Source organism: Aegilops tauschii, chromosome 2, assembly GCF_002575655.3.
Source record: "Aegilops tauschii subsp. strangulata cultivar AL8/78 chromosome 2, Aet v6.0, whole genome shotgun sequence".
NCBI classification, from domain to species: Eukaryota; Viridiplantae; Streptophyta; class Magnoliopsida; order Poales; family Poaceae; genus Aegilops; species Aegilops tauschii.
Window position 1 is genome coordinate 488,694,771 of NC_053036.3, and position 23,529 is coordinate 488,718,299.

The window sequence follows — 23,529 nt, forward strand, 5'->3', positions numbered from 1 at the left end:
CAACAAGATTAAGCTTTAAGCTTTCGAAGATTAATCATCAAGCTAATATGGTGGCTCATGTGATTGCTAGATTTAGCTTTGATAGGAGATCGGATGGTTGTCCTTCTAATAGTTTTCCGCCATGCGTGGTGTATGCTGTAAGGAACGGTTGTGAAAAATAGTTAATTAATTAATGCAAGGGGAGGCGTTTCCAAAAAAAGGGAAGCAACAAGTCAACTTCTACTTTGTAGCTAACCTTTTATTGATGTTTGAATGGAGCAACAACATGATTTTATAGCAAATCAATAGTTTGTATTTGAGAGTTCATGGAAAAAAGACAAATAACAATTTTTTTGCATGGACATTGTGATTCGCCATGGTTGGTTATGGGGATATTAATGAAATACGCCATGAAAAGGGTGGTGGGACTTAAACAGTGCATGCAAGTTTTTATAGGAAACTTCGAGTGGTCGCGATTAGATGTTGTTGGTTTATATTGGTGATGTTTTCACCCAGAGAAGAGGAAAAGGACAAGGTAACGGTTGGATCACACGGTTATAAATAGTGGAGCGGATATTAATATGTAGTTTACTCAGTCCAACCACTAAAAATCATTAATGAGCACTAAATAGTCTTCCTATGGGCGGTATGATAGGCAGGAGGTTTCACGCTGCTTAAAGCTTGCTAGTTCGTCAGGATGGATTTAATGAGGTGGTGCAACATGCATCTAAATAATCACACATATTAAAGGATGCTCCATTTCGTCTTTCACGGCATGCTATGGTTTGAAGTTTCTGCCGTGGTCTTGTAGCATTAGAATAAGTCGTGTTTGTCCCAAAAATCTGCAATGTCCTCTGACACCTTTCGGAGGGGGTAAACAAAGGCGAGGATATGTCCTTGCTATGTTCTCATGACAACCTCCTTATTTGGGGGCGACAATCAATTATGTCAGATACAATGTGTCCTCACTGAACTGACTTGGATGGACTTTTATGATTTTCCTTGGTTGGATTATGGTGTCCTTGATGAAATAATCCAGGAAAATGAGGGTGGGTCACAAAGTGTATGCAGGTATTTTGCAGAAGTTTGATTGATTTTGGAACAGATATTGTCTCATTATATTGGCGGCGTCTTCACTTAGAGAAGAGGAATGACAAGAAAATAGTTGGAGTGGATATGCATATGGAGTTTAATCATAGTGACCACCAATCATCGTTAATGAAAATTGAATATTACTTATTCCTCGAGATGGGTGGTATGTGGGACAATTCGTGATGCTTTGAAGCTTGCTAGTTTGTGGGGATGGATTTAATGAGGTGGTGTGGCGCGCGTGTGAATAATCGTCCTTGCATGACCATGAGGGGTGGAATACTATCCAAGTTAGGTCTACTCCCATGCACAAATCTAGTATGTTAGGGTTTTGGAATAAAATCCTATGTAGTTATTATGACAACCTCAAAGAGAACTTCAATGGGTGATGCACGAACTCATGCCAAATGATAACAAAGATAACAAGGAATTGGCATACAAAATTAGGAAAAAAACTAGAGCACGAGGGAACTCATTGGCGAAAAACATATCATGGGAAAATTGGTGACATGGATCTGACGTGCTTCCAAGGTTTCTCTTCAACTCATAAGAGCAAAATGATGGTTCAACTAATTAGGTGGAAAGTAAGAACTAGAAGTCACCCTCTCACTGCAGCGGGTGAAGGACAAGAAGAATATATCAGGCACAAAAAAGATCCACAATCCAGGTAGTATGATGCAATCATGGCTTGTATGCAACCCAACTTTTTCTATCCATGAGGTGACTAGGCAATGAAACTACATCAAAGAGGCTTGACGATAAAGAGACTTGGCAAGCACACATGTATTTGCCAAAAGTGGTTGTGTCTCTTGATCATGATGACAAGGACTCGGGGTGTGCATGTCCACTATCGGGGAGAGTAAAAATGCGGGGATGAGGTAGATCTAATATTGGATAATACCTCCCTGAAAAATGAACACCTAGAGAACACTATGTCTAGTCCCATCAAGTCAAGGGAGGTGATCATGATTGATCCTCTGACGATAAAGATCTCAACCTCAGGAATACTTTGATAGTGTGCTAAAAGCCAATAAACTAATTTGTAATGAATGATGAATATGGCATGTTAAATAGTCCAGAGAAGTATCAGTGGTGATGGTGGAACGAGGGTTATTTTGTTTGAAAAGGGAAATGATATGTCAACCAATATTTTGTGGCCAACCTTTATTGATGTCATGATAGAGTAAGAACAAGACAACAAATAGTAGTTCATTGCTTTGTATTGAAATTTCATGAAAACTAAAAATGGACAAAGGCCATTTTTGCATGGACACTAAAATTTGCCATGGCTGATTATGGGGTTTTAAAGAAAACAGTCCATCAAAAGGAGGATGTGATTAAAATAATATATATATGCTTTTTGTGAAACCTTGAGTGATAGTGGATTATATGTCGTCGATTATATTGATGATGTTTTCACCTAGAGAAGAGGAAGGCCAAAAGAATTGGATCAAACAATTATGAATAGATAAATATGAATACGGAGTTTAATCACTCCAACCACCTACGATCATTTATGAGCACTAAATACTATTCCTCAAGATGCGGGGAGGGGTAGGCAGGAAGATTCATCTTGCTTTGAAGCTTACTGGTTTCATGAGGATGTATTTTTTTAGAGAAAAGGCACACACATGACTTTATAAATAAAGCCACCAGGCAAAGTACACAACCAGCAGAATATAATAGAAGTAGCAGCATCCCCATTGGGAATCAACCGACATAAATAGTTTTACAATAATAGGCACGCATGCCAAAAACCTACTACCAACGGCCTAAAAGATCGACCAACTACAACATAAGCGCAAAAGTGAGCATTAGGAAGGAGCAGCTTGATATTGCTGAGATAAAGTTGAAGCCATGGTTTGTACTCGAGAGATCAACAACTCCATAATGTTTTGCATGACTAGGATGTTGGGTTTAAAAAAACAAAGAAGTGGTTATGAAAAGCTCAACGAGAACCACAATGGGTCATGGGAGGACATATATCATGTGGTTATGAAGCAAAGGAGTTGGTGTGCATGGCTGGGGAAAAATAGGGCAAGTGGAAACACATTGGCGAAAAACAAGAAAATTGAATGAAAATGATGAGTTGGAAACGAGATGGTCTCTCTACAACTAAGAAATAAAAAACTTTCTACCAATCTTTTCTTTGCAGAAAAGACCGAAGGCCACATGTTAAATAAAATCACCCCTTACAAGATCTTCCTTACAATAGTAAAAAAATAGAGTCAAGTCCTCTATGAATTCATCGTCTTCCTTGTGCATCCACCAGCGACACATCATGACCAAAACGCGTTCCCGTCTCTGGGCCTCCATCTCAGAGGAGTAATTCAGTTGAAACCCAATAGTCTGTAGAAGTAACATCCAATGAGTTGTCAATTTAGACCAGAAGGCGCCGACGACAATGATTTCGATAGAACGTCGCCCCAAGAGAGCTGAAAAATGAGAAGGGCCAAAAGACAGTCCCAACTCCGGCTAGACAGAGAAGGGGGGCCCAATCCCCACAAGTTTGCCGATGAAGCCGAGTGCCCTTCGCTCGATGCCACCATCGTGATCAGTAGCTAATCACGCCAGGCCAAGTACCATACGGTCGACACCATGACTCGTCGAAGCCACTCCGAGGAAGGACATCTACATGGGAAAATCGAGGAACCATTATTCTCATCTTCATGGCGTCGCTGCCCAAACTTCACAAGCGACGAAGAAGTAATTAGCCCCCTCAAGTCCACATGTTTTACCATTTAACCCCATGAACTTCCTCTCTAGCTCCGCCACTGGCCCAAACACTCAAATAGAGGGCCCCTCATCCTTCCACACACGCAATGGCCAATAGAGGCTAGGGGAACCCGTGACGAAGCTGACGGTTTGAGGGGATGAGCAGTCGCCCCCTAATAGCCTCATATAGAGAAAACATTTCAAATGTATGCATACTAGAACTCTGTACGGAACTAAAGTATGACTTGAAGAATTGGGTGCAATGCAAGGACATCCATAATCTATTTTCTTGGTAACATTTTTTCCTATGTCCCTTCTCGGCACCAACTTCTCCGGGACGGTGATATGCTCATATCGCAGTTGCCGACGTCTTTTGGTCTACATTGGTGACCTCCCGAGTTTCAATAAGGTTGCTCCAGTAAGGCGGGGGCGAAGAGACGGCAACAAGAGATGCAGAAGGAAATATTGTTGTTTATTTCAAGGATTTGAATGTAATTTCTTATTCTTGTACGGGCTTGTTTATACAATGTATTTGACATTGTGCCTTTTCCACAAAAAAGAACAGACCCAACATTTTCATTTTTCACCAAATTCATTCCAAATTAGTTATTCCATGAATAATAATGACATTTTATAGATCTAAAACAAAAAACATGACACTACATTTTCTGAGAAAGACATGACACGAGTGACACACAACCTGCTCAAGTGGGGCTGGCATGACACAATCGAGCCCATGCTAATGTGTCACGCATGACAAGGTCCGCGTGGGCATGTTTATAAGTGAGTCGTGTCGTGCCAGCACTCTCGCCACTAAGCCCAGGCAGGACACATGTTTAAACGGGCCAGCTCGCGACACGTTTAGTCCTAACGGGCCACTTGCTTTTCGGGCCGGCTAGGTTGTTCTTATGCCATCTTTGGTCAGTTGGGCCTACTTTTTGCTATAAATATAAAAAAATATAAAAATAAACTGGTCACGTGGTGCCGTCACGCGGCCCTCGCGTGGAGGCCCAAGCACATCCCACTTAGCCACGTGCCGTGTGGACCCATCACATGCCGGGTATGCGTGGCGCGACCCAGGTAGCCAGCTCTGTTGACACATCAGATGGTGGTTCCTATTTATCGCGTAGGTTGAAGCTTGTCGACCAAACATGCACCCGCCGGTGATGGCTACAGGAATTTGGGCCGATCCAAGTAGTGTGTACCATTTTTTATTTTTATTTTTCGTTTTTTATTTCATGTTTCTTTTCCTTTTTTTATTTCTCTTGTTCTTTTTCATCTTGTTAATATCTTTCAAATTAGCTAATGCCTTTTGAAATCGTGAACATTTTTTTCGGAATCATGAACATTATTTTAATTGTGATTTTTTGAAACCATGAACATTTTTTTGAAATCATGAACATGTATTTACAAATTCATGTTATTTTTTGAAATTGTGAACTTTTTGCCACATTCACAAACATTTTTCAAATCATGAACTGTTTTAGAATTCTCAACAACTTTTGAAATGCGGATATTTTTGAATTCATATAACATTTTTACAAGTCATGAATTTGTTTTTGAAATTGCGAACATTTTCTGGAATCCATGAACATTTTTCTAAAACTCATGAATATTTTTCGAAATCATGATTTTTCAAAACAAATCACATTCTTTTAAAAATCCAGGAACATTTTTTGAAATCTTGAATATTTTTCAAAATTGTGAACGTTTTCTAATTCATATTTTTTCTGAAATCCATGAACATATTTTTAAAAACGATGAATGTTTTCTGAATCCATGTTTTTTTTAAATTCACATTTTTTTCAAATTCGGGAACATTTTTGAAATTGACAAACATTTTTGAAAATTGGAAACAATTTATGAATTCAATAACATTATTTTCCACATTTTAAAAATCTGACAACATCTTTAAAATTGGTGAAGATTTTTAAATTCGATTGTTGGTGAAACCCTGAACATATTTTTTAATAATGAAGCACTTTGTTTTACAAAGCCAAGAACAAACAAAAAAACAGGACGCCCGCCCCGTGCATGGGCTGGCCCAAAAGCGTGCGGGGGTGCGCGTTTGCGTGTTACCCGCAGCGCAGGTCAATGAATAGGAGGTCTCCATGAGCTGCTGTCGGGTTAAATTTGTTGCCCAGGCAGTGCCAGTTTTATCTATGTCTTGCTTCAAGCTACCAAGGGGATTATGTGAACACTTGAACAAGCTTATCAGACAATTTTGGTGGGGGAGTAAGGAGGGGAAACGGAAACCTCATTGGGTCTCGTGGAAAGTAATGACCCAACCAAAATTCATGGAAGGTTTGGGGTTTCGAGATTTTGAACTATTCAGTTTGGCTCTTCTTGCAAAACAGTCATGGCGCTTGCTACAAAACCCATAGTCACTCTGCGCCAACATCCTCAAAGCTATCTATTATCCCAACGGGACTATTTATCGGCTGAGTGGGGATCAAAACCCCCGCAGGTGTGGCGTGCTATATTGGAGGGTAGAGATGTGCTCAACCAAGGTCTTATAAGGAGAATAGGGAATGGAAATACAACGCTCATATGGGAACACAACTGGTTACCAAATGAGGTGATGATGAGGCCGATTGCATGCCTAACAGCTGACCCGCCAGTTTTGGTAAGTGAATTGATAGATCATACCAGTGCCGCTTGGAGGGAGAACCTGTTACAACAAGCTTTTTTGGCGCCGGACATTAACACAATTCGGAGCATCCCCTTGTGTACTGGGAATATGGATGATACCTGGGCATGGAATTATGAGAAGCATGGTAGATTCACTGTCAGGCCGGCTTACCGCATGTTGGCAGATACTAAGAGGAGGAGGGAGGACTGGCTAGAAAATAATGCAGGAAGATCAAACTATGTTGAGGAGGCGAGGGTGTGGACTTCGCTCTGGTCGGTTCAAGTCCCTGGTAAGGTCCGCAACTTTCTCTGGAGATTAGTAAGATGTTCTATACCAACTGAGGATGTTCGGCACGACAGAAAGATGGCAGACGATGACAAATGCCAACTGTGTGGGGCGTAGGATTCTTGGAGGCACTCTCTATTGGAGTGCTCGATGTCGAGGTGTGTCTGGGCATTAGCTGACGGAGAGGTGGTCGACCATATTTAGACTACTAGAGAGCCAAACGCAAAGAGCTGGATTCTATCAATGATTGAGACTCTGCCACACAAACATCTCACGGAGATGGTTGTTACGCTCTGGTCGATTTGGTCAGCTCGTCGGAAGGCAATCCATGAAGGTATATTACAGAGTCCGCATGCTATCCATTCATTTGTGCTGAATCTTATTGCGGAGCTGGAGGCGCTGAGAAGGCCGGATACAGACAAGGCTGCGCCGAGTAGGGCAGGTGCGAGCTCACGACCACCTTGGAAGGTGCCGCCGGATGGGGTTGTCAAGATTCATGTAGATGGGGGCTTCTCCAGGACGGGTGAAAAAGGTGCTGCAGCAGCTGTGTGCAGAGATTGCAGTGGAACTTTTCTGGGCTCCTCGGCACTTGTTGTCTACGGAATCACTGATCCGGCTATCTTGGAAGCTTTGGCATGCCGGGAGGGACTTTCACTTGCTCTTGATCTCGGGGTAGACAAAGTGGTGATTGCATGCGATTCTAAGACAGTGGTCTCGGACATCAGGATGGGAACCGAAGGGAGGCACTCGATTATTGTGAAGGAGATTGTAACACGGGCAAATGAGCTTGCTGTATGCGATATCACTTTTGAAGGACGAGCATTGAATTGGGAAGACCATAGTCTAGCTAAATTTTCTACTAGTTCTTTAGATTCTGGCCGCCATGTGTGGCTGGGATTCCCCACGATCCCCTTGTTATTCCTGTAAACCTCGCAACTATCTAATAAAGTGTTGGTTGACCGCTCAAAAAAAAAAAAGCTGCTGCCGGGTGCTCAAAAAAATAAAATCAGCTGCCGCCGGAGGTGGACCGGGCTTTGCTAGGCCGCGCTCCGCGATTGGTGGCTAGGTCTTCCTGCTGTCGCCGCCAATCCTATTCCTACGCACCCTTCCTTCAAAGCAGCCAGTTTTCCCACAGAAGCTCTCCCCGCCGCCCTGCCCGAAAATTTCGCGCGGATGGCGCCAGATTCCGAGCCGCGTCCACGCGCCCTCCAAACATTTCCTCCTTCCCGCTGGCGCCACTTCCTCCCCGCCATTTCCAGAGCTGCCCCGGGTATTTCACCGCCTCCAGAGCTAGCGTCCTCGCGCCATCACAGCACAACCCTTCTTCGTCTGGAGAGTGCTAGCCCAGGAGCGCGGTCGTGAGCGGCGGAGATGGAGGGCATGAGGAGGTTCGTCAACCCGCTGAAGCTCAACGTGCAGAAGATGGAGCTGGAGCTCACCTGCCCCGTCTGGTACGCCACCTCGCCCTCCCTTCCCTTCTCCCCCGCCCCGCATCTTAGTTCTCTGGATCTAGATGCGGATCGATGCTACAACTTTGTATGCTTTGACTAGAGCTATAAGCCCGTAGAAACGTGTCACCCTAATGCTTCTCGCGAGGATCCCGTACAATACGAGCACCGATAATGCTTGCATACAAAAAAGAGAACTTTGCTAGATTTGGGTCCGGGTAAAGCTTGGCTTCCATGATTTGTAACGACCGACGATCTCAATTTTTCATTTTTTGCAGCCTGAAGTTGCTCAGCGCGCCCACGATGCTGCCGTGTTGCCACACATGCTGCAGGTTACTACTCTGACAACCTAACCGATGTGCCATTCTCTCCACTCATATCGCCTTGTGACGAATTTCTTGAATTTTTTCAGCAAATGTGCCACTCCGCAGGCTATGAATGGCCACAGCTGCGCCATTTGCAAGCTAGCCTACCATCCTCAAGGTACACATCGTTGTAAACCGAGGCGTTTGGTTACGGAGTTTTCACTAATTGCTCACCTGATATCGAAACCACTTGCAGATTTAAGACATGCTTCTCAAATTGAGGCATTGGTGAACATTCAGAGGAGCATAAGCTCTACGGTCAGCAGCATGTCTCTGCAGCTCGGGACTCAACCAGCCATTCATGGTACACTGTCGACCAATTCCTGTTTTTGTGCTCTCAGAATAACAAGCACAAGGTTTCTTCTAGTTGTGAGACCATAATATGTTGATTGATTTGGAAAATTCTTCTTTTGGCCAGTTGCAAAGGCTACTTCTCAAGGAACTCCAGAATCAGGAAGGACAAGTTCTCACAACCTGGTTGCTTCAAATCTGCCATGTAACCAAGCATCTGGACCTGCAGATGAAAATGTTGGCGTTGTGCAAGCAATGGATCCTGCACCAGGAAACAGAACTAATGATGTGGCAGTTGAGCCAACGGTTATTGTACAGACAGGACCGTGTGGGTCTCAAACTCCTGTTGGCTCTGGGGATCTGGAATGTGATAGCAATGACCTTGAAGGAGAGTTGGTAATATTCTATCTTTTGCAGAGTAATAACTGTTTCTACAAGCAAATTTGCTTTTCCCTCTTTTTGCATCTGGTATATCCTCTTTATAATAGAAAATCTCACTCCTGAAACCGGTCATTCTGTCAGATAACAAGCGGATCACCTCCTCAGAGTACTTTGAAAAGAGGGCCAAATATAACAGATGACAGTACTAGAGGACTGAAGAGGCAAAAATCCTCAGATCAGAGTGAAAGTAAGTACTACTCCCTCCGTCCCAAAATTCTTGTCTTAGATTTGTCTAGATATGGATGTATCTAACACGAAAATGTAACTAGATACATCCGTATTTAGACAAATCTAAATCAAGAATTTTGGGATGGAGGGAGTATTTAGTTTCTAACTAGTTACCTTTCTGAATTTCCAGAAATGGAAGACACTAATGTGATTGCAAACATCAATGCAGAACAACCAAGTATGAATGCTGCATGGAAATGCGAGTTTTGTCACTCTTCCGAAATCAGCGAGGTCAGACAATGGGCAAAATTTGATCTGTGTGCTGTATTCACCCACCACTGTTTGACTAGCCATGCCACTGACTGTTTGTATACTGCATAATCTAATGTACTTTTCAAAACTCAGTGTACTGGCCCTTTGTTGCATTGTCTGGATGAAGCACTAGTGAAGGATGATCAAGCATGGAAATCTAATGTTCTCCATGTCCATGAGAAATGTGCTGAATGGTATGTTCCATGCAAGATTTGAGCTTATCTTTCTGTATTTACAAAAAAGCTTACTTCTCTGACTGAAAACATACATTTCACTTTGCATTTTTGTGGTTTTGTTTGTCTTATGGCTTTTGTTCCTAGTATCTGTGTTGTGATTACTTACAATACCAATACAGGGCTCCTGAAGCATACTTTGAAGGTGATATGATTAAAAAGTTGGAGTCTGAGTTAGCCCGCTCTTCGAAGATGAAGTGTGGTATTTGTGGGTTAAAAGGTGCGGCACTGGGCTGCCTTTTTAAGAGCTGCCGCAAGAGCTACCATTTACCATGTGCCCGTGGGGTCTCAGGCTGCAGATGGGATGAAGTAAGTCCTGCATCCCTTTTTTGATCTGCATTAAGTTAAAATGCAGTTCCTTTTTCTGGTAAACATTTTGTCAAGTCCTATAATCAAATGAATGTGATGTGCTTTAGGGAGAGTTTGTTATGCTGTGTCCTACCCATTCATCAAAGAGGCTGCCATGTGAGAGATCGAACTCAAAAAACAAGAAGGCCGCCCAGCTGCAACAGTGTGTTCTCTGTGCATGTTATTTATTGCTGCATTTTGCTATATCTGCATCTGTCTCTTGATGGACTTCATCTTTCCTCAATTTGCCAGACCATCTTCTGAAACAGTACTTGGTGATTCGAACTCACCATTCCCGATGGAAATGAATGAACTTTGGACCTCACTTTGTCCGACAAGTGAATGGGTGATATGTGGATCTGCCCTCTCTGATCAAGACAAGGTAATTCTTGCTTGTTTGATTATACCATTCACATACTATTACCTCGTGTGACTGCTCTGATAACAAAGTTGTCTTGGTGTCTCTGGAAACTTAACAGGAAATCTTGGATCAGTTTGAGTACCACTCAGGCGTCACAACAACCAATAACTGGAGTTCAAACGTAACTCATGTGCTTGCCAATACCAACGAAGATGGAGCATGTGGTAGGACACGAAAGGTTCTCCTGGCCATACTTGCTGGGAAATGGGTTGTCAATGTGAATTGTAAGTACATGTCCTCTGATGACCAAGTTCTCTTGATTGGTCCCACTTTTCCTTGACCACTGCACATGTTAAGACACAATAGTTCGCTTACATGTGGTCACTTTGTCTTGTATTTATCCTGGCTATTAAGCTTAGCAGAACATTACTTGCTGTGTGGACATTGTGCCTGAATTTACTTTGGTTTCCCTCATTGCACCCTTTTTGGAAGGAAGTTCTTATACAGCATTTTTCTGATATTTAGGGCTGAGTGCTTGCCTGGAGGCTAAAAAACCAGTCCCAGAAGAGCCCTATGAGATTCGCTCTGATGTCCATGGCGCGATTGATGGCCCCCGTATAGGAAGACTACGAGCAATGCAAAAGGTTTGTATAGAAATTCGTTGAGAAAATTAGCAAAATGTAGAATAAAATCTGAACAGGCTATTGAGTGACCATCTTTCTTTCTGTAGGCACCAAGTCTGTTTTCAGGGTTGATCTTCTACTTCATTGGCCATCCTCTGACATTCAAGGTTGAGCTTGATGAGTTGATTGCCGCGGCAGGGGGATCTATCTTGGGCAAGGCTGATCTCTCTAGCACATCCCTGATTGTTTACAACAAGGAAGTTCCGAAAGGATGTAACGAAGACGCCGTTGACGAGGTTTTCAGTAAGAGGGAAGCTGAGGCTCTAGACCTGGCAACAACATTTGGCTGCAGGGTTGTGCCTCATACATGGGTTTTGGATAGCATAGCATCCTGCACTCTTCAACCCATCTGACATTGTATCTACCTTTTTTGATCAAGAATACGTTAGACATGCTGTAACATGAGCACCGAATCAAATGAAAGAAAGATCTTCTCTTTTTATCGTCGGTGACTTTGTGTTGTCACACTCTTACCTTTCTTGCCTAATAAAAGAAAATCTTATGTTTCACCTACCGACCGCGACTGGTGCAGCTGGTCTACTATTTCTTCTGGAAAAATAAACAAGAGGTGAAACTTGTAGGATTAGGTTTGCTCTAAAAGACCCATGGGTTGGGTGGATTTAACCTGGAAATTTCGTTCTATGCCTTTGGGTGCTCAAGAGTTTCTGAATTTGGCTATGCGGTTGATCATCCAGTGCTAGAGCAGTGGGAGAAAAGCATGGAATGATTGTGGAGTGCATTGGAAACAAAGCAAGGGTGAAGGGAGGCTGAGGTCACTGGTTTGGGTGTCTAGGTTGCTTCTGAAGCAGTCCACCAATAACATGGAGAGGTCCCCTTCAGGCTCTCCAGTCTCACCAGTCAGATAGTCACCCTTGTCCTTTAATTGTTGGTGTGGTGTTGCCTCGTGCCAAGACAACTCCAGAACCTCTTCGTTTTCCCACCATCATCACCAGGGCCATTATAAAGGGACGACGCCCGTGGATCCCCGGCGGTGAAACCATGGCGTTCTTCAATGGCGGGTCGCGGGCGCTCGTCGAAATCCTGACGAGGTTCCAAAGGTGCAAGCTCATCTTTCCAATCCGTATTTCATTCCGACTGAAGCAGAGTCTTTTGCTCATGCTTGGATGTTTGCAGCGCCGAGAGGCCAATGCCGGTGGACCACACCTTCTTCGAGTTCGGATCAGTGCGATACCATGTACAGGTGAACATGATCTCATCTTGAATCAGTCACTCACAAACCATGTGTGTATTTGTTGTCAGCGGTGCCCTCACAATCTGCCAGCTGATCGTATGTATGTGTGTGCAGGCTTCGGCGTCGGACCCCGAGAACGTGTACCTGTCCATATCGACGCCTTCCCTCTCCCACGAGGCCTCGCCGTCGACCGGCCTGCCGGAGTTCACGCTGCAGGAGGCGACGAAGATGTACCACAAATTCGCGGAGGTAGTTGAGCCGTCCAAAGAAGGGTACGCGCTGACGCTGAAGCTCAACTTCTCCGGCCTGGCCCGGCCGAAGGACCGCGCCAGGGCCGTCAGGCAGGTGTCGCTGCTGCAGTCCGTCATCCTCGGGTCGCAGCTGAAGCACCTGCTGGGGAGCCTCGGCTCCTCCGGCGCCACCAAGCTCGTGTACAACCACCGCGACCCCTTCTTCGTCAGCAGGACGGTACGTACGTCCCCCAGCCAGAGCCCCGTGGAGACGAAGCTCGGTTGTAGTTTGGTTCGCTGATGGTGCTGGCCATGGCCATTGCAGCCGGGGAAGATAAGCGCCATCTTCCCCATGCGTTTCCGGGACGACACGGACCTGGCCGTCGCCACCTCCTTCTTCCAGGTGGGTGCCCGCCCGACACCATCACTCAGTAGTAGGTTCAGTACCCACCTACGGGTACAGGTGGGTGCCGTGCCGGACACTGTCTATCTGGACCTGAGTTGGGTGTACGGGTGCAGGAGCTGCAGGACGCCGGGAGCTCGTACGCGAGGGCGCCCAGGTGCAGCTGGTCGGCCATCCCGCCGCCGGAGCTGCGCGGGGAGCCCGTGCACCACCTCACCACCAACGGCGGCTTCGTCTCCTTCGGTACGTTGCGTTGCTCCCTCTTGTGTCGCCTGGAGTTGGAGTTTTCCGACGTGCTGGATGTCATGTGCGTGCAGACATCTTTGAGCGGCACGTGAAGCGGAAGAGGGCCGCCAAAACGGCGTGGATCCTGCTCAACTTCCAGGCCTACGTCAAGTACCATATCAAGGTCAGTTTGCTCCATCGATCGGGTCCCAGTGAACGCTGGTGATATCTGCGTGTTGGTCACCATGCTGGATTTACTGACGGTAACAGCCAACCCGTGGACGCAGTGCACCCGGAACTACATTCAGAGCAGGATGAGGAAGCGGCAGGAGACCTTGGCAGAGGTACGGACCTCCCTCCCCCCATCTTTATGCCAATCAAAAAAATGCACATGTAAAAACCAATAAAATAGAAATGTATCAGCTCCGTCCCAAAATAAGTGTCTCAACTTTAGTACGTGCAGCTTTAGATACTTCCATTCTATACTTTCTGAAAGACAATTGTACGTGTTCATCGGACTCGTCGAAATGTTTGGAATTTGGACGCTCCCGTAGCTGAAACCAAGTTTGCAGTGATTGTGCTAAGCTATTTGTTCATTGAGCCGCAGGTAATCCTAAACGCAAGGCTAAGGGGAGGCGATGAGAAAAAGAAATTACAAGGTAATTTTACTCGCAAACTTCTGCTCTCTACGCAAACAGAATTCAGAAAAGCTGTAGATACTATAACCTCACTCATACTCATCTGTTATGAAAAAGAGATTGCCGGCTGTGATTAGTTCCGCAGCTGAATTTGTGTGCCCCGATGATATTAATTAACCACATCAAATCATTAAACTGCGAGTAGTCCCAGGAAGAAGATCATCAAGCCTTTTTCCTTTTGCCTTGCAGTGAGGAAGAAGAGCAAGAGAAGGCTGTTCAGCCTCGGCAAGGCCAAGAAGCTGCAGAAGGGTCTCAGGGCCGTCATGGACGGGCTCCGGCGGCTCCGGCAGAGGATCAGAGTGAAGGCTCTGGACCGGTTCAGGCGGTGCTTTGTCATGCCCAAGCTCGCTACGAAGAAGCATGATTACCTCAGACTAGGAGCATGAACAAGGATGCCATTCTGATGTCAGGACACGCCCTCAGGCATGGACATTCAGAATATGAGTTTCAGGCTAGCTTTCTTCAGGACAAAGAGCTTTTGCAGGTTGTTTTAGTGCATGTGCAACCTGGCAATTTGGCATTATAAAGTACAGTGGTACATACTGCATGCTAAAAACTAGACATGACTTACTCTTAGCTGTATTATAGGAGGATTTAGAGGTTCTTCGATCATCGTCGTCGTACATGATAAATCATGTAACTTACCGACCAGAGAATGGACACTTGGATAATTACAAGGATCGATTTCGTTCAAGGGATTCATGCTGTTTTCATGTACCCATTAACAAAACAGAGATGGCCAAATCAGTTCTCTCTGTCGCACAGCAAGAGGATATGCAAAGCTAAATGGGCATAATATACTTCTACACATAAATGATATGCATCGTGAACCAACCCGTGGTTGGATGGTTAGAAGGACAGTAATATCCCCAGCCTACTAGGGTTCAAGTTCTCGTGCTTACATTATTCCTGAATTTATTTCAGTGGTAGGAGACGTTCCTATCGACTACGAGGCGCCTGTGATGACTTCGTCAATCTCAAGATGACATGTCGGCCCAGTCTCTCGGAGGTGCTCATAGGGATATGGTTTGCATGTGTGTGTTTATAGGGATGAACGTATGCGCGTATATATAAGCGTCTGTGTATGTACCGTGTTCTAAAAAAATGCACCTAAGGGCATTTCTAACCGATCCCCAATAAGGGAGGATAGATTTGGTTACCCCCCCCCCCCCCCTACGGCACACCTAAATATGCTCACTCCCGCCGCCGTCGAGTAAAACTGGCGGCCCCTCTTTCTTCCACCTTCGCTCCCATCGTCGCAGCCACCACGCCCCGTCGCCGCCACTGATGACCCTCCCTCCGCCCGGAATTGCAAGCGATGTTGTTACTAGGCCTAGGACTATAGCCATAGTTGCTCCATGCCTGTCTCTGCCATTGCACCTAAGAGCATCTCTAGTCGAACACCCCCAAAATTCTTAACTCATAAAAATCATTATTGCTTCATTCGAACCATTTATTGTGTTTGAATTTTAAAACTTGAAAACAATAAGTTTAAAATGATGTTGAAATGTTTGCATTGGTCAAATCAATGTTTGAATTAATACGTTGTCGAAAAGTAGTTGAAATGGATTCGAAGTTTGCTAAAGGAAGTGAGATACAACGAAGGAAACTTTAGGGAGTTACGTTTTGGGGATAGATTAGATTGCAGCCTAGAAAAGCCATTTTTTGGGAGTTAAGTTTTGAGCTTCAACTAGAGATGCCCTAAATAACACTCTTAACACACTTTCGAACTCAAAATGGATCTAAATTATTGAATTTGAGAACACAAAGTCTATGTTGTTCTATAGTATGAGCCTTGATGAAGAAATCAGCTTGAATCTTTGGCGAGACATATTGGAAGCAAATAGTTGGCTGTTGGCAAATGGGAGCACATCAACCATGCATCCACGCCAATATGCTTGGTCAACTTATGCTTATATGAATCATAGACAATATGAATAGGGGTGGAAAGTGGTAGCGGATAATCTGAAATATCCGATATTCGTATCCGAGAAAATGCCTATTCTTATCCGAAACATCCGCATCCGAACCAAAATGGAAATGGAAATTATTCGTATCCGAATTTATTAAACAAATAAAAAATAAAATATGGTAGGACATTTTGACACAATTATGGATATGGAAGTGGATATATCCGTATCCAGATAAGATTATGGGAGGTAATTTTCAAAATTCTACCCCAATATTCCAATTATCCAACATAAAAGCCAAATAAGTGGTCAAATTTTACTCTTTGTATGATTAAACTTAGAAATTATTATGCATTACAATAGTATTTATTCATAAACCTATTTATCATTGACTTATTGTATGCCACAAGTTGATTATTTCATGTCACACAACTATTGACTAATTTACTTAAGCAGTATGTCTATATTATTCGTATCCGTTCCAAATCAAGAAAACATCTGATATGTATCTGTATCCGTATAACATCCGAGCTGCATCCGTATCTGATAACATCCGTGTTCGGATTCATATTCGTTTTGAAAATATGAAAATGGAAGTGGTAAGAGCACTATCCGATCCACATCCGATCCGTTTCCACCCCTAAATATGAATAACATCAACACTATCACATAGGAGCAAGGTGGGTGCACCACATGACACCATGATCAGCCGGGAGCCGTTGAAGCCATACACACTATCATAGACATGACCCTGGTAGTTATGATGTGGAGCATCCTACGAACATCACCATGTCAAGTGTTCGTTCGCCAAGTGGCATGTGTGACTTCTACTTCATGCATATAAAGGTGAATCATCTCCTTTACACGTGTCCACTTGTACCCTTCGAGGATGGTATACTACTTGACCCCTCTCTCATGTGCATACATAGGTGTGAGCGGAGCTACGCATTCTTTGAGGAGGAGCCCAAGCGGAAGAGTACAAATACACCATCCATGAGGAGAACGCACGAAAGAAGGAAGCTCGCCAAGTCCAAGGAGAAGGACAGGAAGACCGCAAGGAAGACGGAGGCGAGCAGAAGGAAGAAGAAGTACGATTCAGAAGACCCCGTGCGCATGGCCCTTTTGGACCCCGTGCGCACGGCCTATCCAGAGAGTCCCTAGATACCCCGTGCGCACGGGCCAAAAGACCCCATGCACACGGGGCTGACTTAGCCCGTGCACACAGGCCTGCCTGCGAGTTGGTCGGGGAATACCGCTTTTGCCCCTCCACTCGTACCTCACCTCCAGCCACCTATATATTCCGTCCCTAGGTCATTTGTTAGGGTTAGAAAAGGATTAGCTTATTTGAGATAGAGCTCTTCTCATCCACTTACCTCTACTCCCATGGAGTCCAAGACCTCCATGTGGGAAGACCTCTAGTGGATTCAAGACCCCATCTAGGGAAGATCCTCCATGCATTCAAGACCTCTTTCCTCATAGGATTGGGATGAACTAGTTACCTCTTGTATCTTCTTGTGTTGGATTTGAATCATGTATCTCTCTTTGTATTCGTGGATCTAGCACATGTGTGATTGGATCTAGTTAATTTGAGTGTTTCCCCTCTCTTGTGTTCTTCGTGTTCATCGCGTTCTTCATGGGATTTCCCCTCCAAGTCATGAAAGATCCATCTTAGGGTTCCACCCTACAACATCTTGGTATCATGAGCCAAGGTTTGTCACGAAATTGGAGCCCCCCTCCTTGTTTTCTAGCCTAATTTTTGTTGTGTTCTTCCCAATTTTGAAAATCCCCACCAAAATAGCCACCAATTTTTTTTTGTGATTTGTTGGTTTGATGATGTTTTGTTGGATTTGATTCATGGATTTTCTTGGTTTCAAGTGGATCTAGCTTTCCCCCATCTTTTCCCCATTTTTCATCCATGAAATCTCTCCAATTTTGCCCTTGGAACCATCCATTTCCGCCCCGAAATCGCCAAATTTCCGCCCACCCCGTGCGCACGGGCCCCAGACCCCGTGCGCATGGGCCCACGAAAAGTCTCTGGACACCCCGTGTCCACGAACTTGTACCGTGCGCACGGGACCCCGTGTCCACGGGCCCTAGACCCCGTGCACACTGCCCCCCTAGTTTCAGCCGCCGACACTTCACCGTTTTGGCCATAACTTTCACATTCGGAGTCCGATTTTCGCGTTCTTTAACTCGTTGAGTAGCTATTGACATCCCCCATCCATATAGATAGGTTCCAACATAATTTCACTCCATCAACATAATTCCAACATAATTTTGGCATCTTTGCCTAGGCCCTCCACCATATCATCCGCAAAACCACCATAGCCTTCCGCAAGCTAACCCATTTTGCTTCCATATAGCATTTGTGGTTGCTTGAGTTGTGACTTGAGTCTCCTAAGGTGTTTTGGATACTTAGGGCCGGTTGCTTCGTCATCAACCACCGCCACCACTTCCGCATTGCCAACTCAGGAACCACCAACGCACTCCACTACCACCATTTGACATTTGCCTTTGAAGATTTTGAGTTTGTGGTTTTTCCGTTTCCTAGGATGTTTCGGCTAACTAGGAACGGTTCGACACCGACAACACCGCCACTCAAATTCGACAAGGATTCGACTACGACCACCTTCCATTTTGACACCCTAACCGTAAGCAAGAACGGTAACCTCTATATCATCTTGGTATCATGGTATCCCATTGTACTTTCATTCTTGCCATTTCATTGTTAACGCCTAACCCATTTTGTGTCACTTGCCTATCGAGACGAGCCATTGAGTATTGCCGGCAACGTTACTTGTGCACATTAGTGATCATCGCATACATACCATATCATCTTGGTATCATCATATCATCCCTTGTGTCACAAGATTGTTCCCGCATATACACAATTGCTATCTTGGTTCGAGCATTTCATAAGCAGCCATATCAAAAAGAAAGAAAAGAAAAAAAGAATAAGCTTTTAAGCAAAAAGAAGAGAAAAACAAAGAGCTTGTAAGCAATAGCGATAGCATCGCCACATTGCATATCATACTACCATCACTGGTACGCGTCGGTGCTATACAAACGGTTTTTAACCCCTTTCCGCGACGGCATTTGGGACCGTCGCCAAGTGAGTGTGGGCGATAGGGTGTCGTTCCCACACGACCCAGAAACCGTTGGGGATATGGAGCAATGATCCAGAGGCCTTCCAAAATATAATCGTGTGCGATGCAACACACACTAAATTCTTTCGCACGTGTGGTATCGGTGATTAAACGTTTCTAATGACGGAGTGAGACCATACGGTCTGTCGTAATGAACCGTTTGGGAAACAGTATGTAAGGCACACGGGCCAACATATGAACTGTGTGCGATTTGTGCCCCATCGCACACGAGTTTTCTGCGTAACCCGTCTGCCATGCAAGACTCCATCACACACGTTTCCCAACAATTACCGTCTGCGATAATGTTCTATCACAAATGGTCCAGGAGCCCCTTCACACACATACAAGTGTTGCAGACCGTTTGTGATTTGTTGGGTATCACTGACGGTTGCCGCAAGAGTGACGTGTGCTTTTCATTTGGGATCCCACACGATTCCTGAAAACATTACGACTGTGATTGTATTTTACATTGGGCATGGTTTACCCCGAGTTTTCGTGTGCGATAACGCGATATCACAAACGGTTCCGGAGACCCTACGCACACAAAGTAGCGCTGCAAATCATTTGTGATCTGTTGTGTATCACCGACGGTTCTGCTACGATTAATGTATTCTTTCCGTTGTGGATCGCACACACTCATTTAGTTGAACGATGTGCGGAGCAATTGCCAGGTTAAAATAAAAATATCCCATTTTGAATCGGCATGCAAAAAGAAAATTCGTCACAATATTCAATTGGACAAATAAACAAAAATATCACATTTTGAATCAGCACGCAAAAAGCAAATTCGCCACAATTCCAATTGAACAAATAAACAAAAATATCCCATTTTGAATCGGCACGCAAAAAGCAAATTCGCCACAATATTCAATTGAACAAATAGTGTCCACATGAAGAACATTCATCAGATTTTGCAACAATTGCAATTGAACATATGGTAGCTAAATTCCAATGATTTGTCCACACATATATGCATTACATAATTAATCGTAGTGTACAAAATACGAAGACCTCATCAGATGGAAAACAATGGATCCATGCGTATATGTTTAGCGGCTAACTCTTATTCAATGTTTCAGGAGAAGGCATGCTGAAATCTTCATTATCACCAGTGGGATTGATGTAGTGATCCAGGAAGAAGTCGCTGATAAATCTCTGAACCATCAGCAATTCACCAGCCGGGAGCGGTTCAGGGGTCCTCCGTTTTAAGATGAGCTGCAATATTTTTATGATCAGAATGTGCCATATGAGTGGAGTAGAAGATATTAATTAAGATAGACTTACTGGTACTAATTCGCGAGGATCGTCACAACTATCAACAGATTTGCAGATGGAGATCATGTGTCTGCAAACATAGTATCCACAAAGGTTGGTCCCTGCTTCTTGCTGAGGACACTGAAATTTTTTGTACAGAATTAGTCATGTATTTGTCCTGTTTGGAACAACCTAACCGGTGTTAGATGTATTATTTTTTATCTGGAAAAAATAGAAAGAGATTTATTTAGAAGCTTGAACATTTGACTAGCGTAAAAAAAGGTATTTGCAGACTGTTGGATAAATTTTCCGAAAATAACGGATTTCGGTGTGTTACCAGAGAAACTATCTTGTGCTGCAGAGGTAGTTCCCTCTTGAACAGATTCCTTGGTTTAGTTTTCCACAATGCGAGCACACTGCAAATGATGAATTTTGACAACATCATTTATTGAACCAGATATGAATGCAAATTAATTTCAACATCATAGAATTCAATACCTATCCATGAATTGCTGAAGATGCGTCAGATCCTGAGCGTTTGTTGACTCTCTGAGAGAATCGATGTAGTAAACCATGTTCTTGTTTGGAACAATGAATACCAATATCCAGTGTTTGCTACATATTAAGAAAGCCATGAACTGAGGAATTATGTCGAAATCTGAAAGACAATAAGTGTATGCGTGGTTGTTTACTTGACTTACCCTTCATGATATGGCCAAAGAAATGATTCTGCATGGGACGCGTTTTTGAAGAGACGGACGACCGTGTTAACGGCCCAGTCCCGTAGGTCCTTACCATGTATTGTTGTGCCATTTGCTAATTCAGGATCTATGAAATACACACTCTCTCTTTTTCTTCTCTGCGCATTCAATCCCCTGAGGGGAATAAAATGCAGTTAGCTGTTTCTCATTTACAGCCTTGTATGGAGAAGTTGATCAGAGTTTGTTAAGTACTTACAAAATCAGGCATCTAACAAGAGTGGCATCGATCTTGTTGAAGTTGAAGAAGAGATGTAAGTCCTCGAAACTCACATTGATGGAACCAGCATCGTGTCAAAAATGATCTCTGTTGTAGTGGACTAGCAAACCATGATGACCTGCTGACATTTGATCCATGCAATATTCATGTAACTTGCGGCAACTGGAGCTGCACTCATCAAATATTCGCCAACAAGAAATGGCTGGCCATGGACGTAATTGCGTGCTTCAAGTACGTCTGCTTTACTTTTAGCAAGCAACAAATCTACTTCTTCATCATCCATGCCGTCAGAAATAATATTACTCCCCGATTCGAACAACCTGCTGTTAATTTGGTTCTGGGCGATGATTGCTTTAAGTAAGAGGCAATCGTTCTCTTTCCTCTTCACTTTCCCGCCGCGCTTCCTCGTGGTCGTGGGTGTAGCCTTTTTGGCCACTTCCTTCTTGGTACTTGAAGCATTTATGGCAGAACGTCTAGTTGGCCGCAAGGTAGACTGCCAAGCAGACGGTGAAGCTTCGACGGACTGCTTAGCAGACGGTTTATCTATGCCGGACCGCTGAGTTGGCGGTGCTGCTATGACGGACTGCTGGGCTGTAGGAGCAGAGGCATCGGACTGCTGACCATGCGTTGAAGCTATGTCGGGTTTCTGCGCAGGTGGTGCCAACTTGTCAGTGTGCTGAGGAGGCCGTGCCAACGCGTTGGTTTGTTGAGCAGGAAGTGCTGATGCATTAGTATGCTGATCATGCGACTGCGGACCGACGGACTGATGAGCAGTCGGTGCTGGACCTACAGACTGCTTAGCAGGCGGTTTCGAAGCATCAAACTGCTTAGCAGTCCGTTCCACCAGGTTGGTCTGCTGAGCATTGCTACCTCTTGAGCACTGCGTTGGTTTTCCCTTGAAGAGGAAAGGGTGATGCAACAAAGTAGCATAAGTATTTCCCTCAGTTTTTGAGAACCAAGGTATCAATCCAGTAGGAGGCTATGCGCGAGTCCCTCGCACCTACACAAAACAAATAAATCCTCGCAACCAACGCGATAAGGGGTTGTCAATCCCTACACGGTCACTTACGAGAGTGAGATCTGATAGATATGATAGGATAATATTTTTGGTATTTTTATGATAAAGATGCAAAGTAAAATAAAAGCAAAGTAAAAAGCAACGGAAATAACTAAGTGTTGGAAGATTAATATGATGAAGATAGACCCGGGGTGTAACGCCCACGATGCGGCTATATCTCCCACGTGTCGAGGCACGACTTAGAGGCATAACCGCATTGTGGTTTTGTCGCAAGAAGGGTCATCTTCACACAATCCCATGTAATGAACAAGAATGGGATAACGAGAGTTGGCTTACAATCGCCACTTCACACAATACATAAATATAATCCATACATCATCCAACATACACACATAGACCGACTACGGTCAAAATCCATATGAAAATAAGATAACCCCAAATGCTAGATCACCGATCGCCCCAACTGGGCTCCACTACTGATCATCAGGAAAAGACACATAGTAACGACCACGTTCCTCATCGAACTCCCACTTGAGGTCGACCCCATCATCTGCACTGGCATCGTCGGCACCTGCAACTGTTTTGGTAGAATCTTTGAGTCACGAGGACTCAGCAATCTCACACCCGCGAGATCAAGACTATTTAAGCTTATAGGAAAGGATGGTGTAATGAGGTGGAGCTGCAGCAGGCACTAAGCATATATGGTGGCTAACATACGCAAAAGAGAGCAAGAAGAGAAGCCACGGAACGGTCGTCATCTAGTAATGACCAAGAAGTGATCCTGAACTCCTACTTACGTCAAACATCACTCAAACCGTGTTCACTCCCCGGAATCCGCCAAGAAGAGACCATCACGGCTACACACGCGGTTGATGTATTTTAATTAAATCAAGTGACAAGTTCTCTACAACCGGACATTAACAAATTCCCATCTGCCTCATAACCGCGGGCACGGCTTTCGAAAGATAATACCCTGCAGGGGTGTCCCAACTTAGCCCATCATAAGCTCTCACGGTCAACGAAGGATAAACCTTCTCCCAGGAAGACCCGATCAGTCTCGGAATCCCGGTTTACAAGAAATTTCGACAATGGTAAAACAAGACCAGCAAAGCCGTCCGATGTGCC

General features: G+C 44.4%; 3 protein-coding genes across 3 annotated transcripts; all 3 read left to right on the forward strand.

The window, feature by feature from the left end:
* Positions 1-6,979: 6,979 nt before the first annotated feature.
* On the forward strand, positions 6,980-7,627 carry LOC141041156 (uncharacterized). Its single transcript, XM_073507270.1, has one exon. The coding sequence runs from the start codon at positions 6,980-6,982 to the stop codon at positions 7,625-7,627; it is 648 nt and encodes a 215-aa protein (XP_073363371.1).
* A 195-nt stretch (positions 7,628-7,822) lies between these two features.
* LOC109765467 (BRCA1-associated RING domain protein 1) lies at positions 7,823-11,790 on the forward strand. The gene is made up of 14 exons (XM_020324248.4): positions 7,823-8,151; positions 8,427-8,480; positions 8,561-8,631; positions 8,710-8,817; positions 8,932-9,200; positions 9,327-9,432; positions 9,643-9,704; positions 9,819-9,919; positions 10,081-10,267; positions 10,375-10,469; positions 10,559-10,688; positions 10,786-10,951; positions 11,193-11,311; positions 11,398-11,790. The coding sequence occupies exons 1-14, from the start codon at positions 8,072-8,074 to the stop codon at positions 11,701-11,703; spliced, it is 1,854 nt and encodes a 617-aa protein (XP_020179837.1). The 5' UTR covers positions 7,823-8,071; the 3' UTR covers positions 11,704-11,790.
* A 346-nt stretch (positions 11,791-12,136) lies between these two features.
* Positions 12,137-14,798, forward strand: LOC109765468 (actin-related protein 2/3 complex subunit 2B). Its single transcript, XM_020324249.4, has 9 exons — positions 12,137-12,408; positions 12,485-12,551; positions 12,657-13,010; positions 13,098-13,175; positions 13,292-13,418; positions 13,493-13,584; positions 13,688-13,744; positions 14,008-14,059; positions 14,288-14,798. Exons 1-9 carry the CDS (start codon positions 12,350-12,352, stop codon positions 14,482-14,484), a joined length of 1,083 nt encoding a protein of 360 aa, XP_020179838.1. The 5' UTR covers positions 12,137-12,349; the 3' UTR covers positions 14,485-14,798.
* The last annotated feature ends 8,731 nt before the right edge of the window (positions 14,799-23,529 follow it).